The 16,937-nt window shown below is 39.4% G+C and overlaps 2 protein-coding genes across 2 annotated transcripts in view; one reads left to right on the top strand and one right to left on the bottom strand.

Annotated features, from left to right (window-relative positions):
• The window catches only part of LOC117327797 (platelet binding protein GspB-like), a gene marked incomplete in the record, with an annotated part of 631,084 nt that overhangs the window by 403,663 nt on the left and 210,484 nt on the right, over nt 1-16,937 (top strand).
• The window catches only part of LOC117327798 (phosphatidylinositol phosphatase PTPRQ-like), a gene marked incomplete at its 5' end in the record, with an annotated part of 49,779 nt that overhangs the window by 12,464 nt on the left and 20,378 nt on the right, over nt 1-16,937 (bottom strand). Inside the window, 4 exon segments of the mRNA XM_033884979.1 lie at nt 4,078-4,242; nt 6,706-6,996; nt 9,877-10,032; nt 10,773-11,063. Coding sequence (XP_033740870.1) covers nt 4,078-4,242; nt 6,706-6,996; nt 9,877-10,032; nt 10,773-11,063 — 903 coding nt within the window.

Here is a 16,937-nt window from a genome sequence, read left to right as displayed (position 1 = left end):
AAAAATTACCCCCTCCCCAGGGGAAATGTGATGCCCTAAGGTCATGAATTTCACATTTGGATAATTATTAAGAAGAAGATTTTCTAAATTTCTGTCAGTTTGACTCTTTTTTACCCTAGCTGCCCAACACCCTTTGGGGTTTTTTTTGTGGCAGATTTGTCCACACACCATCAAACTACCGTCCCATAATGATAATTCTATAGTAACCAAGTTGGAATTATTTCTAATGTAAGGTAGATTAATGATAATTAATGTGATTTCGATATATAAAATAAGAAAAGTTTACCTCCTCCCCAGAGGGAAACCCGAGATCCCAGGGTCATGAATAATTACACAATTTTGGTAAAGCACTTTATGACCCTTCCATTTATGAAGAGAATTTGATTTTACTATATCTGGATCTTGAGAAGAGGATTTTTTGAAATTGTTATTTGACCCTTTTAAGCCCTGCCCCTCGGGGACAAGGGGAGGGGGAGGGGTGGTGGTGGTGGTAGGACCATATCATTCACAGTATTCGGTTTATCTTATGCCATAGAAGCTTCATGCAAAAAGGAAAAAAAAAAAAAAAAAAATCAAAACATTCAATTAATAATCTCTAAAATATGATCTTATAAAAAAGACATTATATTGGTTCAATTACACAACCCATCATCTCACTAATTAGTACTTAGTAACTAACCTTAATGCAACCAAATCGGCCTATATCATTCACCGGTTTCTAGAACACCTTTGAAGATGATCTAGGTCATTTATACAGATGTTAAGTTGATCACCATTTTATTCATATACCAGTCTGAAGAGTAGGCTAGGTATATGTATGGATATGAATTTGTAGTCCTTCATTCCAGCTAGCCATTGGCCCAATATCAGGTCCCAGAGTATCTTGGCTAGGGAGAATCATTGTTTGAAGATGATAGCCTATTTGATCCCTGTGACCTTGAATGTAGGTCAATGACATTCATTCAAACAAATTTGGGTGTTCTTCACCCGAGAATGTTCCAGACTGAATATCAACTCACTGAGCCTCCTGGCTATATTATTGATGATAATTCATTTAAAGATTTTAGCATATTTGACCCCTTTGAACTTCTTTGAACCTCATCTCATGGTAATTGAGAAGAAGTTGTTTTAAAGGAAATAGTTGAAGGACAACCAAAGAGATGGTCAGTCATCGTACCGTGGCATTCACTCTTTTGCCCTTCGAGCAGGAGAGCTAAAAACATAATAACTTCAATGTCGACACCAAAAGCAAAACAGAATCTTCAATGTTTTCATTTGTCTTGATTTTTCTCCTTCACATGCACAATGGCGAAACAAACAAGAAGCCCATGGGCTTAAATGGTGATCTGACCCTAAACAATTGGGATTGTGCAATGCTGTATGTTGACCATGGTGGCCCACTTGGATTGCTCAGCAAACCCCAAAACAACTAGAACTGTCGCCAAGATGGCTGACTAATACCCCCGCAATCTGCAATGGTGAAATGGAAGGCTTAATAAGATAACCCAGTAATATAGTGACCAGTTGACATAGCAACCATATTTAAAAAAAAAAAAAAAAAAAAAACAAAAGTGGCATACACATCTACACATGTTCCTCTATATTTGTGAAAAGTTTCATTGAAATCGGCACTTTGGTTTAAGAGGAGTTGTCTGGACAAACTTAAAGTTATGGTTCTTATCAGAAAACCTGTTTATAGTGACCAGTTGCCATAGCAACCATAATTTTGAGAAAATAAAGTGGCATGCACATCTACACATGTTCCTCTATATTAGTGTGAAGTTTCATTGAAATCGGCCCATCAGTTTAGGAGGAGTTGTCCGGACAAACTTAAAGTTATGGTTCTTATCAGAAAACCTGTTTATAGTGACCAGTTGCCATAGCAACCATAATTTTGAGAAAAATAAAGTGGCATGCACATCTACACATGGTCCTCTATATTTGTGTGAAGTTTCATTGAAATCGGCCTATCGGTTTAGGAGGAGTTGTCCGGATAACCTTAAAGTGATGGTTCTTATCAGAAAACCTGTTTATAGTGACCAGTTGCCATAGCAACCATAATTTTGAGAAAAATAAAGTGGCATGCACATCTACACATGTTCCTCTATATTTGTGTGAAGTTTCATTGAAATCAGCCCTTTGGTTTATGAGGAGTTGTCCGGATAAACTTTAAGTTATGGTTCTTATCAGAAAACCTGTTTATAGTGACCAGTTGCCATAGCAACCATAATTTTGAGAAAAATAAAGTGGCATGCACATCTACACATGTTCCTCTTTATTTGTGTGAAGTTTCATTGAAATCGGCCCATCAGTTTAGGAGGAGTTGTCCGGACAAAATGCGTCTACAGACAGACGGACGGACGGACGGACGGACAACCTGATTCCAGTATACCCCCCTAACTTCGTTGCGGGGGTATAACAACGCTTATACAGGAAAATCTCATGATCATTTCAGGCAAATTAGAGCAGATGTTTTTCAGGAAAACAATGATATTGCCATATGTCAAAGTTTTTACCATGCAGAAAAGTGACAACCCTTCCTTAACATCCCCACAAATTTCCAGCTCCATGGCACCAGCGGAACTATTAACCCTTATCCTGCTTATATGCTGCTTATACAAAACTGGTTCCCACTGCCAAGTGCATCATAGGCACTTGGTATAACCTTTGTTTACGGGGGTTGCCCAGTTGCGTACGGAACTATACCTAAATGATTACCGATAGCTTTACTTGAATGTGACGAGGTAATAAAGAAATACCTAATATGATTGGCTAACCAGGGTTTTCCTCTAGTTTCTTCTAAAATTTTGCCGATTAAGAACACTAGATTTGAGTCACTATAGCTAGCATCGAAGGGCAAAATGGTTGACGGTATAGCTACAGAGGAAGATTGGCTTTATATTTTGCACCAAGTATTTAATTTTCAAGGTTATCAGATAAATATTGAACTGAGCTAAAGGATGAATTGAGGAATACTGATATCATGCAGGTATTGAATTTGAGCAGTTGATTAAAGACAGCGATGCATCAAAACTGACTACCGGCTGATCACGATTACTACGGCTTTCACAGGACACACGGTATGTCAGAGTTTTTGAATACAATGCCAAGGAAACTTTATATTGATTTTATCAATGTTATTTTAGGATAAGTGGAACGTATTTGTTACCAAAATCATCACGAAGAATTTAATAGATACTTGGGCCAACCCCCCTCAAATCCTGGACCTGGATGTATGGGTCCCAACTTCTGTCGTTAAGATGAAACTTTTTTTCACTCTTACTAGAAGACATAAGTAATGACGGATGTCATTTGAAAATTAAATAAGATATGAAAAATAGATAAAAATATAATGCTAATTTTGATTACAATGATTTAATGGAAATAAATGAAAAAAATCTTTATATCATTACCGATAAACATTATCTTTATTTCACAAAATGTTTGAAAATAAATGAATACTTGACTTTCAACTCCTTTAACTTTAAGCAAATAAGTGTTATGGAATACAACACATGACGAATGAAAATGTGATGATGTACTGATAAAATCACTATTCTATAAGTTTTTCTTCTAGTACATTGAAAAATAAAAAAGTTATAACTAAATAAAAAGGCAAGTAACTTTTAATTGACAAACAACACAATAGTTTAATTGGTAATTGGTGTTATACTGCATAAATGTATACACGACAGCCAGTGCATATGTACACACAGGATGTGTGGCGGGATAAGGGTTAAATATTGAATGTATTTTCAAGATGGCAGCCATGGAAGCCATCTTGGATTTTGGACCAATCCATAAGATAACAACACTTGGTCAGGACCATCTCAAATCATTACAGGCAAGTTACAGCACAGTCCCATGGATGGAATTTGAGAAGAAGTTTGGAATATGAAAAGTTTATGTACGGGGCCCAGCAAACGATGACAGATGAAACATGATGACTATAGGTCATTTTAACCCTTCGGGCCAGATGACTGATTAATCAAGGAACAAAATTTACAGTACTGCATTAAAATTATACAATAATTTATGTATTTCAATAAATGTAAATTTTTATGTTACAAAACATACTTTCTATACACATTCCTCCTGCGGTGGAAAACCCATTGCTGTCGAAGTATGAAACTTTACATCTGCAGACAGTACTCAGCGTGTCATCAGTCTGGGTACAAACAGAATTGGTGTCGGCACATTTTATACTACCATCTGTGTTACATCCAACTCCAAGACCAGCATCTGGAAACATTTGTTATTATGTTACAATTCCAACACATTTTATTATATTCAAGTTTCTAAATCATCAGTACAGTCAAACCTGTCATATATGACCTTTCAAGGGAGTCAATGAAAAAGGTCACATATCAAAGGTGATCTCTTAATCCAGGTTAAAAAAAAATGACAAGAAAAGGAAAGTTCATAATATATATTCTACCACATATACCAAATCTATAAGCTCGACAAATAACAAAATGTAGGTAAATATCCGATAACGGAAGTCTTATACTGTAACAAAGATGTATTTATTTTTTCATCACATTTATGACATCTATAAAGTAAAGACTACATTAATTTAGACAGAGGTAATGATTTAGATACTCAGCTAATTTCTTAGTATGACTGGTTGCATATCAGACAGATACAAAAATATTGTATTCTGTAGTTTCCTCATTAAGGTTGCAAGTACATACATGTATTTAAGAATTTTTTGATAGTCAAGAAATAGGTCAAGAGTTCAAATTGCTGGCTGCATTGCTAAGTTGACGAATAATTACTCAAGTACATTTGAATTGCAATTGTCATTATTTGCAAATATAAAATTTTTGCTGTAATAGAGACAGTACAGTTTCAATTGTGATAAGAGTTTGCATCGGATCAATAACAACAGGCCCATGAGCCTTATTTGGTCACCTGAGATTTGAAATATTTCAGCCAATCTAATTGACCCTTTTTGGCCCCACCCATCAGTCTAAGCTGTCAGTCAGGGCCAACATGTGTATACCATCAAACTGTCAGCACATGCTGATGTTAAGCAGGTTCAAATTAATTCCAATACAAATACAACAAATAAGAGTCAAAAATGTGATTTTCCTATATAAACTATAGTAAAGTTTACCCCTCCCCAAGGGCAAACATGAGACCCCAGGGTCATGACATTCACAATTTTGTGTAAAGCACAATAAAACCCTTCCATCTATGATTGTATTTGATTCTATCATATATGGGTATTGAGAAGAATATTTTTGAAATTGCAGTCAATTGGACCTTTTTAGCCCCAACCATCAGATCCTTGGGGTCAGTCAGGGCCAACGAGTGCAAACCATCAAACTGTTATCCCATGCTTATAAAGTTAACCAAGTTAGAATGAGTTCCAATACTAATCCAACAAATAAAAGTCAAAAAATGTGATTTCCCTATATAAGCTACAGTAAAGTTTTAGTCAATTTGACCCTTTTTGGTCCCACCCCTCAGACCCCTGGGGGATGGGGACCATATAATTCACAATTTTGGTTGACTTTCAGCCATAGATGCTTTCTGCCAAATTTCATTGAATTTGGTTAAGCGATTTTGGAGAAGAAGTTGGAAATGTAAATTGTTAACAGACGGACGACGGCGAACAAAAAGCGATTAGAATAGATCACTTGAGACTTTGTCTCAGGTGTCCTATAAATGAGAGCAAATGTACCAGGAAACTACTAGCTTCCATTAATTACAAGAGGTCCAATTGGCTTGTATTGCTCACCTGAATATGCATTTTTGAAGTTTATCTTGGTCATTTATGTAGATGCTAAGCTGATTAACAGTTCATTCAAATATATAATAGGCTAGGTACATTAATCAATGAATGGTGTAGCACTTCATTCCAGCATACTAGTGGTCTAATATCAGGTCTCTGTGTCTCTTGGTTATTGTGATGTCATTGTTATCAAATTTTAACAAATTTGACTCCTCGGCCAGTGACCTTCATGGTAGGTCAAGGTCATTCATTTGAACAAACTTGCTGGACTTGGTAGACCAGCATGCTAGCTACAGGTGCAATATCGGGTATCTAGGCCTTCAGCTGGTTATTAAGAAGCAGCTGTTTCATTATTATAGTATACCCGACCCCTGTCACTTTGAAAGTAGGTCAAAGTCGTTCTTTTGAACAAATTTGGTAGCACTACACCCAAGCACAAGAATCTTTTTGAGGTACCTAGGCTTCTTGGCTGTAAAGCATACTTAATCCCTGTGACCTTGAATGTAGCTTCACAGCTTTAAAAAGCCATGATAGCCCTCCATCCTAGCATGCTACAAGCCTAATATCTGGTCTCTGGGTCTCTTAATGGTTATAATACAAAAGGCCCTTGGGCCTTAATACTCACCTGGGGTGAAGAAGTCTTTGATTTTAGCATATTTGACCCCAGTGACCTTAAATAAATGTCAAGGTCATCCATTTGAATTAACTTGGTAGCCCTTCATCCTAGCATGCTATTAACCTAATATCAGGTATCGGGTCTCTTGGTTACAAAGAAGAAGTTGAAAATGTAATAGTTCAAGTGAGACTTCATCTCCGGTGACCTAAAATTACTTTTTTAAAGAACATACTTAACGCTTGTGATCTTGAAAGTCAGTCAAGGACAGTCATTTGAAAAACATATTTGGTACATCATTCTGGTCTAACTACAACATTAAATGTGTATTTAGGATTTGTTCTGAACTTACCCACAGTGATAGATACATTACTGGTTTGCACTTCTTGTGGAAGGCTGCGACTTCCATCCTCAAAAGATTTAACATAGAAAGTATACATTTGTCCTGATATGAATCCTGTCAGTCTGACTGATGTGGTCTTGGCAGCATCGTAGTTTGTTGTTCCATTAGGTAACGCTGGAGTCCAGTGTACCTCGTACCTATTGACCTGGTCACTCCCAGGTGATGGAGCCACCCATTGTATAGTCACAGTACTGGTACCTTCTACACCTACTGACAGACTTGTCACTACCAAAGCACTCACTGAAAACAAAACAGTCAATAATACTTAACTGATGGTAAGATAACATTCATCATTTAAATTATAAAGGGTCATTTTCTTGTAAACTGTGCTTTCACAACAGTAAGTGACACTAATCTAGTTTGTTATACTATGAAGACCACTTTCAAAACATATAAAGACATTACTTAACTTTACTCTGTTCTTCGACCTTGATGAATTGCTAAAGAGGACAGGAGAAAAAGGTCCGTAATAGCCTTGAATGTCACCTGACTTTCATTTTATAGACTCTGGAATATTTAATTTTGGTTTTTATATGAAATATAACCATCAAAATCAACATTTACTTTCTTCCTAACTTCTCCCTTGACAAAGCCTTATTTTGGCTTTAAGCATATGCCTCTGTCAGGAAGGTTTTGGGTTTTATTCGCTGGCAGAGGCATTATCATAATGTAATATGAAATATTAGGCAGGTTTTTAACACAGCAGATATGGGGCCTTCATCACAGGACATCTCTTGTCAGCTTGTTAACTACACAGTCATGTGCAAATCTTAAAGAACCTACTGGTTTTTACGTTCTCTGTCTCTCAGCTGAACAAACTTCCACAGTCTGAATGTAATGAACAACGATAAGACTTACATGCAGATATTATCTTTGGATAATCTAATTACCTTTATCACAGTGACTGTCTTGACCACAGTCACCAGTCTGGCACCAGCTATGACCTCAATGACCTGACAGTTATCCATGAAGAGAGTTTTCACTCTGGGCACCCAATTTACATATTCTAATTAAATAGCCCCTTACTAACAAGGTAAGAATGTCAAGAGATCCAATCAGAAGACCACGTTCGGTCACATGGCTGATGTCAATTTCTCCTCAGAAATTCTATCCAAATGCCATTGTTGTTCTAACTGCCAGAACAAACAGTCATACCATCCACCTCCCCACTGCCACCTTTATCTTATTGGTTGCCTGTGACATTATCAGTTTCACCCCTTGGGCCTATGGCAGTAAACTGACACCATGTAATAACATAATAACATGGACTATTAATGATGCCAGACTACTGCTCTACACCCCAAATCGGTCAATCCAACCCCAGAACCTAGAGTTAGCTGGACTGCATACATCAACTCTATCCGGCCCAGAGTAAGACATTAAGTCAAACTCCAGGTCTAAGTGATGTAACTCCCATCTCTTACCGACTCCTGGACATTTGAGCGACAAGGCTATTGGTACCCATGAGCTTCAGGTCAGCCATACTTCAATGTCATGTTCTCAACGAGTTGTTGGACATAGCTTTCCAGCACCATGCTCTTCAGCACTTCAGGGTTCAAATAGCTCTTGACTACACCCCATATCTTACCTATGGGAGGTAATTATCTGCTTGCTAAGGTGAGAGGCACTCCTTATCTGCAAACTTTTAACTGTAAATCTATTTTACATTGTTTGATATTTGTTGTGTAAACAGTCTTTTTAAATGGCAGTACCTACACCTGCTTAGCGCTCAGCATTTTCGGAGTGTGACGACTGGTTTGCCTCTATTGTCAGTACAATGTGACTGGTTGAGGTCTACTGCTGGATTTCTTTGGCAGTATATTTTAGTGAGGTAGCACTATAAAGTTGGCATTAGTTTCACGCTTTCGCTTTCACAAGGAGACAAACAAGAACAAATCACAGCAAAGGTAAAAATATTACCAGGTCTCTGCATGGTTATTGAAAATACACTGTTTAATTTTCACAATGCTTATAAGTGGTTACCACGGTTTTTGTCCCTGGATATAGCTGGTATTCATTTATTGTTCTACTACCAAGATTTACATCTACATAAAGTGTTACCATGGTCACATACTTACTGCACAAAGACCGATTGCACTGTATCCCTTGTCAAATTACCCTGACTTAAACCTCCACACTAAACAAGGTTCCATGGTAACACATACTTATTGTCTGTACATACTTTGCCAGTTTTACTGCAATCATTGTGTTGTCATTTGTTGTCAGAATACCTGTATGTAACAGAGCGCAGGAATTATATAAATTTAAATCACTGCCTCCGCTAGGAATCGAACCCGGGACTTCTGGCTTACTAGTCTTACGCTCAACCGATCGAGCTAAAGAGAAGATCTCTCTAGCCGAGCGGTATATTGCGGCTAGTATTTACCAGGGCTACATACTCACCCTCCGGGAAAGAACTTGTCCTCGAGTTTCCAGGAGTAACAGCGATGCTTGTGGAGCAATCCTGAGTTTATCCCTGGGTCCCTACATGGGCGCCAATGTAACAGAGCGCAGGAATTATATAAATTTAAATCACTGCCTCCGCTAGGAATCAAACCCGGGACCTCTGGCTTACTAGTCTTACGCTCAACCAATCGAGCTAAAGAGAAGATCTCTCTAGCCGAGCGGTATATTGCGGCTTGTATTTACCAGGGTTACATGTACACAGACTTAAATCTATACAAAGAACATACCTGTACCATAATAATAATTATCGTCTGTACAAACTCCACCATCTGTAATGTATCCATTGCTGCCATAGTAATGAGACATACACCTACACACAGACCATGGTTACCATGGTTACATACTTCCTGTCTGTAAAAACTCCACAATCTGTACTGTATCTATTGCTGAGTTAGTACCCAGACTTACACCTGTACACAGAACATTAGGTTACCATAGTAACATACTTACTGGCTGTACAAACTCTACCAGTTGTACTGTATCCATTGCTGTCATAGTAACCAGACTTACACCTGTACACAGAACATAAGGTTACCATAGTAACATACTTACTGGCTGTACAAACTCCACCAGTTGCGCTGTATCCATTGTTGTCATAGTAACCAGACTTACACCTGTACACAGAACATTAGGTTACCATAGTAACATACTTACTGGCTGTACAAACTCCACCAGTTGAACTGTATCCGTTGCTGTCATAGTAATCAGACTTACACCTACAAACATTTCCTTCTGAATCACCAGCTATACACTCAGAATTTGAAACTCCACATGTATATGTAACACCACATAGCTGACTCAGTTCTGCCTCTGTAAATAAACAGACAAACACAAACTGAACTACAGTTCCACATCTGATTTATGGTTGGTCCTGTTATATAAATGGTTCGGTTTTGCTGTGAAATCATCAATTCTCATCTAAATGTTTTGATATATATTCAATATTCATTCAGTTTGTATCAGTTAGAAATTAAAAGTATTACATTTTTTGATAGAATGATAGGTCAATCGGTTTGGAGAGGATGTATTCATGTGACAGTTACAGTAATTATACATTTGTACCACTACTGATAAGCCCTGCGCATTCTCAAAATTTGACTCATATGTTTATTTCGCATTTTCAGAAAACATCAGAATATAACTAATGTTAATGTTTGACCATTCTTTCTTTTTCATTGAGTAAGAAATGTCATGTAACCTTGGTTAGTACAATGAACCATTACATTTTAGGAAAGAAAAGTGGCCAAATACATCTCTCTTTTTTTATCATATTAAAAACTTTCTTTTGCTGTGCATCTGTATTTTTTCTAAATCACATTGATTGATGCTGAAGACCAGGATGTATCAAGAAAAGTGATTTAAAAAGAATTGGTATGGTAAACAGAACTTTGTTTTGAATACATAGTCTCATCAATATTGAAATGAGAATTTGCACACTACGTCAAAGTACAGGCACTATACATTGATGAAGATTAAACTACCATGTAATCAAATTAAGCATTTAGGAAACATTTTAAAAGCATTATGACATTATACAGATACTGGCTTACGTGTGTTAACTGTGACAGCGTCAGATTCAATCTGTTGTGGAGTACTACGACTTCCTGTCTCTATTGAGATGACCTTGAAGACATATGTTGTGCTCTGTGACAGCCCTGTTATAGCTGTGGTTGTTACTTTCTCTACTTGAGAGGTTCCTTCTACAGTGTCACTACCACTCAGCCTCCAGACAACAGTGTAACTGGAAACCTGAGAGGGAGTTGCAGATTCTGTCCAACTGATGGTGACACCTGTAGTAGTTACTGATGAGGATGTGACACTAGTGACCTTCAGGGCACTCACTGGAAATAATTTCATTACACATGATTAATTACACAAACATTGGTTATAGTGAACATTCTATAATGTGTGTTTCTTATTGATGTCATAGTACATGTATGTGACATAAGAATACACAATAAAACAGAGTATTTATTTTTACTCTATGTAAGACAAAAGACAATGAATATAATAGCAAACCTTACACAGATAAAGAGAAGATATCCAAAAGATCTTAAGAGGCACTGACTACCTTAAATAATCAGTTCTATGTTAGTTTCTGTACTTTTCTCCTCTTTCCTATTAAGTTCTATCAACATGATGTAGTGACAAAATATAAACATCCTTCTATTACTCTGTTAATGATCTTTTTCAAAATCGAACATGTACAACCAAAGACACCCAGAAGCTGATTTATTATTCCAATTGGTATCAAAATGAATAAGCACGACTACAAAACTATAAACAATACACAACTTACCTGGAGTACAGACACCACCAGGTGTACTATAAACAGGAGGCCCATGGGGCCTGTATCGCTCACCTGGTTGGATTAGACCAAATGTCGAAATAATGTTCATATTCAATTTGTTTTATTTGTAAAACTCTAACAATGCTATATATGGTTATAGTGTGGGAATCCGAACTGCTTTAAAGATTAATGAAGTCCAGACTCTCTAAGGTCTGAAAGACCTCAAGAATTGTTTATAGAACATGCATTCATCACTTTATGACTAGTAGCGATTTAAAGGAATTATACCTCTATTTCACCTATTGGGCCCAGCCCCTTTGGCCCTGCGGGGGTCAGAGTCACCATTTATGCAAAATCTGTTCCCCTGTTTCTGACCAAATTGGGTTCATATCCATTCATAACTTGATGACTAGTAGCGATTCAAAGGAATTACCTCTATTTCCCCCACTGGGCCCCGCCCTTTTGGCCCCTATAGGGTCAGAGTCACCATTTATGCAAAATCTGTTCACCTTCCCCAAGGATGTTTCTGATCAAATTGGGTTCAAATCCATTCATAACTTTATGACTAGTAGCAATTTAAAGGAATTACCTCTATTTCCCCCACTGGGCCCCGACCTTTTGGCCCCTTTAGGGTCAGAGTCGCCATTTATTCACAATCTGTTCCCCTTCCCCCAAGGATGTTTCTGACTAAATTTGGTTCAAATCCATTCATAACTTTATGACTAGTAGCAATTTAAAGGAATTACCTCTATTTCCCCTATTGGGCCCCACCCCTTTGGCCCCTCCGGGGTCAGAGCCACCATTTATGCAAAATCTCTTCCCCTTCCCCCAAGGATGTTTCTGACCAAATTGGGTTCAAATCCATTCATAACTTTATGACTAGTAGCGATTCAAAGGAATTACCTCTTTTTCCCCCACTGGGCCCCGCCTTTTTGGCCCCTTTAGGGTCAGAGTCACCATTTATTCACAATATGTTCACCTTCCCCCAAGGATGTTTCGGAACATATTGGGTTCAAATCCATTCATAACTGTATGACAAGTAGCGATTTAAAGGAATTACCTCTATTTCCCCCACTGGGCCCCGCCCTTTTGGCCCCTCAGGGGTCAGAGTCACCATTTATGCAAAATCTGTTCCCCTTCCCCCAAGGATGTTTCTGACCAGATTGGGTTCAAATCCATTGATAACTTTATGATTAGTAGCGATTTAAAGGAATTACTTCTATTTCCCCTATTGGGACCTGCCCTTTTGGCCCCTCGGGGGTCAGTGTCACCATTTATGCAAAATAGGTTCCTCTTCCTCCAAGGAAGTTTCTGACCAAATTGGGTTCAAATCCATTCATAACTTTATGACAAGTAGCGATTTAAAGGAATTACCTCTATTTCCCCTATTTGGCCCCGCCCCTCTGGCCCCTTGGGGGTCAGAATCACCATTTATGCAAAATCTGTTCCCCTTCCCCCAAGGATGTTTCTGACCAAATTGGGTTCAAATCCATTCATAACTTTATGACTAGTAGTGATTTAAAGGAATTACCTCTATTTCCCCCACTGGGCCCCGCCCCTTTGGCCCCTCCGGGGTCAGAGCCACCATTTATGCAAAATCTCTTCCCCTTCCCCCAAGGATGTTTCTGAACAAATTGGGTTCAAATCCATTCATAACTTTAGGACTAGTAGCGATTTAAAGGAATTACTTCTATTCCCCTATTGGGCCCCGCCCCTTTAGCCCCTTTGGGATCAGAGCCACCATTTATGCAAAATCTCTTCCCCTTCCCCCAAGGATGTTTCTGAACAAATTGGGTTCAAATCCATTCATAACTTTAGGACTAGTAGCGATTTAAAGGAATTACTTCTATTTCCCCTATTGGGCCCCGCCCCTTTAGCCCCTTTGGGGTCAGAGCCACCATTTATGCAAAATCTGTTCCCCTTCCCCCAAAGATATCTCTGACCAAATTGGGTTCAAATCCATTCATAACTTTATGACAAGTAGCGATTTAAAGGAATTACCTTTATTTCCCCTATTTGGCCCTGCCCCTTTGGCCCCATGGGGGTCAGAATCACCATTTATGCAAAATCTGTTCCCCTTCCCCCAAGGATGTTTCTGCCCAAATTGGGTTCAAATCCATTCATAACTTTATGACTAGTAATGATTTAAAGAAATTAACTCTATTTCCCCTATTGGGCCCCGCCACTTTGGCCCCTCCGGGTCAGAGCCACCATTTATGCAAAATCTCTTCCCCTTCCCCCAAGGATGTTTCTGACCGAATTGGGTTCAAATCCATTCATAACTTTATGACAAGTAGCAATTTAAAGGAATTACCTCTATTTCCCCTATTGGGACCCGCCCCTTTAGCCCCTTTGGGGTCAGAGCCACCATTTATGCAAAATCTGTTCCCCTTCCCCCAAAGATATTTCTGACCAAATTGGGTTCAAATCCATTCATAACTTTATGACTAGTAGCGATTTAAAGGAATTACTTCTATTTCCCCTATTGGGACCCGCCCCTTTGGCCCCTCCGGGGTCAGAGCCACCATTTATGCCAAATAGGTTCCTCTTTCTCCAAGGAAGTTTCTGACCAAATTGGGTTCAAATCCATTCATAACTTTATGACAAGCAGCGATTTAAAGGAATTACCTCTATTTCCCCTATTTGGCCCCGCCCCTCTGGCCCCTTGGGGGTCAGAATCACCATTTATGCAAAATCTGTTCCCCTTCCCCCAAGGATGTTTCTGACCAAATTGGGTTCAAATCCATTCATAACTTTATGACTAGTAGCGATTTAGAGGAATTACCTCTATTTCCCATATTTGGCCCCACCCCTTTGGCCCCTTGGGGGTCAGAGTCACCATTTATGCAAAATCTGTTCCCATTCTGCCAAGGATGTTTCTGGCCAAATTTGGTCAAAATCCAATAGGAACTTTTTGACTAGTAGCGATTTGAAGCAAATGTTGACGGACGGACGGACGACGGACGGACGGACGACGGACGCCGCGCCATGGCATAAGCTCACCGGACCTTCGGTCCAGGTGAGCTAACAATATACAACTTACTTAGAGTAGAGACACAACCAGTTGCACTATAAACAATATACAACTCACTTGGAGTACAGACACCACCAGGTGTACTATAAACAATATACAACTTACCTGGAGTACAGACACCACCAGGTGTATTATAAACAATATACAACTTACCTGGAGTATATACACCACCAGGTGTTCTATAAACAATATACAACTTACCTGGAGTACAGACACCACCAGGTGTACTATAAACAATATACAACTTACTTGGAGTACAGACATCGCCAGGTGTTCTATAAACAATATACAACTAACTTGGAGTACAGACACCACCAGGTGTACTATAAACAAGAGGCCCAGAGGGCCTGTATTGCTCACCTGGTTTCATGAAATATGAAACAAGAATGATGCTTAAGTATATTTGTCGCTGGTATTGCTATGTCAATATATATCATAAGCATTTTATATTGGTACATGTACATTGGTTTTATTTTAATACTAAAAATGCCAAAAGGTGCATTAATCCATGAAATGAAATTGACTTTTAGCGCGACCCCATAGGGATGCTACCACACAAATGTGAGCGATATCCATTGCTTAGTTTCAAAGAAGATCTTGTTTAGACCAATTGGCCCCTTTTGACCCTGCCCTCTGCCCCCTGGGGGTCAGCTCCTTCCTTTATACAATTTTGAATCCCTACCCCAATAGGATGCTAATAGTCAAATATGAGCTGTTTCAGAGAAGTTGTTCATATCAATTAAGCCAAATTGACCCCTTTTGGCCCAGCCCCTCAGCCTCCAGGGGGTCGGCCCCATCATTTGTACAATTTTGAATCCTTAACCCAAGGGAATGCTACCAGTCACATATTAAAGATATCCATTGCTTAGTTTCAGAGAAAAAGTTGCTTATATCAATTCTGCCAAAATAACCCCCTTTTGGCCCCGCCTCTTACATGTAGGTCCCCTGGGGTCAGCCCTGTCATTTGTACAATTTTGAATCCCTACCCTAGGGGGTTGCTACCAGGCAAATATGAGCGATATCCATTGCTTAGTTTCAGAGAAGAAGTCTTTAATATCAATATAGCTATATTGACCCTTTTTTACCCCGCCCCTCAGGCCCCTAGGGGGTCAGCACCACCATTTGTACAATTTTGAATCCCCACCCCATAGTGATTGCTTCCAGGCAAATAGGAGCAATATCCTTTGCTCGGTTTCAGAGAAGAAGTCGTTTATATCAATACAGACAAATTGACCCCTTTTGGCCCCGCCCCTCAGGCCCCTGGGGGGTCAGCCATGTCATTTGTACAATTTGAATCCCTACTCTAAGGGGTTGCTACCAGGCAAATATGAGGGATATCCATTGCTTAGTTTCAGAGAAGACGTTGTTTATATCAATTTAGCCGAATTGACCCCTTTTGGTCCCGCGCCACAGCTCCCAGGGAGGTAGACCCCACCATTTGTAAAATTTTGAATCCCTACCCCAAAGGGATTCTCACAGTCAAAATTGAGCAATATATATTGCTTAGTTTCAGATGAGAATGTTGTTCATATCACTTTAACCGAATTGACCCCTCTTGGCCCCGCCCCTCAGGCCCCCTGGGGGTCAGCCACACTATTTGTACAATTTTGAATCCCCACCCCATAGTGTTGCTACCAGGCAAATATGAGCAATATCCTTTGCTCGGTTTCAGAGAAGATGTTTTATATCAATATAGCCCAACTGACCACATTTGGCCCCGCCCTTCCAGCCCCTGGGGGTCAGCCCCATCATTTGTACAATTTTGAATCCCCACCCCAAAGTTATGCTACCAGGCAAATATGAGCGATATCCATTGCTCGGATTCAGAGAAGAAGTCGGTATCATCAATATAGCTATATTGACCCATTTTGGCCCCGCCCCTCAGGCCCCTAGGGGGTCAGCCCCATCATTTGTACAATTTTAAATCCCCATCCAAAAGTGATGCTACCAGGCAAATATGAGTGATATCCATTGCTCGGTTCCAGAGAAGAAGTCGTCAATATCAATATAGCTATATTGACCCATTTTTGCCCCGCCTCTCAGGCCCCTAGGGGGTCAGCACCACCATTTGTACAATTTTGAATCCCCACCCCATAGTGATGCTTCCAGACAAATAGGAGGAATATCCTTTGCTCGGTTTCAGAGAAGAAGTCGTTTATATCAATATAGCCAAATTGACCCCTTTTGGCCCCGCCCCTCAGGCCCCTGGGGGGTCAGCCCCATCATTTGTACAATTTTGAGTCCCCTACCCATAGGGATGCTTCTGACCAAATTTGGTCCAATTCTGATCAGTGGTTATGAAGAAGAAGTCAATTGTTGACGGACGGACGGACAACGAACGACAGACGGACGCCACGGTATGGCATAAGCTCACCTTGGTCCTTCGGACCA

This window comes from Pecten maximus, chromosome 5 (genome assembly GCF_902652985.1).
Source record: "Pecten maximus chromosome 5, xPecMax1.1, whole genome shotgun sequence".
Classification (NCBI taxonomy): domain Eukaryota; kingdom Metazoa; phylum Mollusca; class Bivalvia; order Pectinida; family Pectinidae; genus Pecten; species Pecten maximus.
Note: the sequence above shows the minus strand (reverse complement) of the source record. Positions and strands in the feature narration are given on the sequence as shown.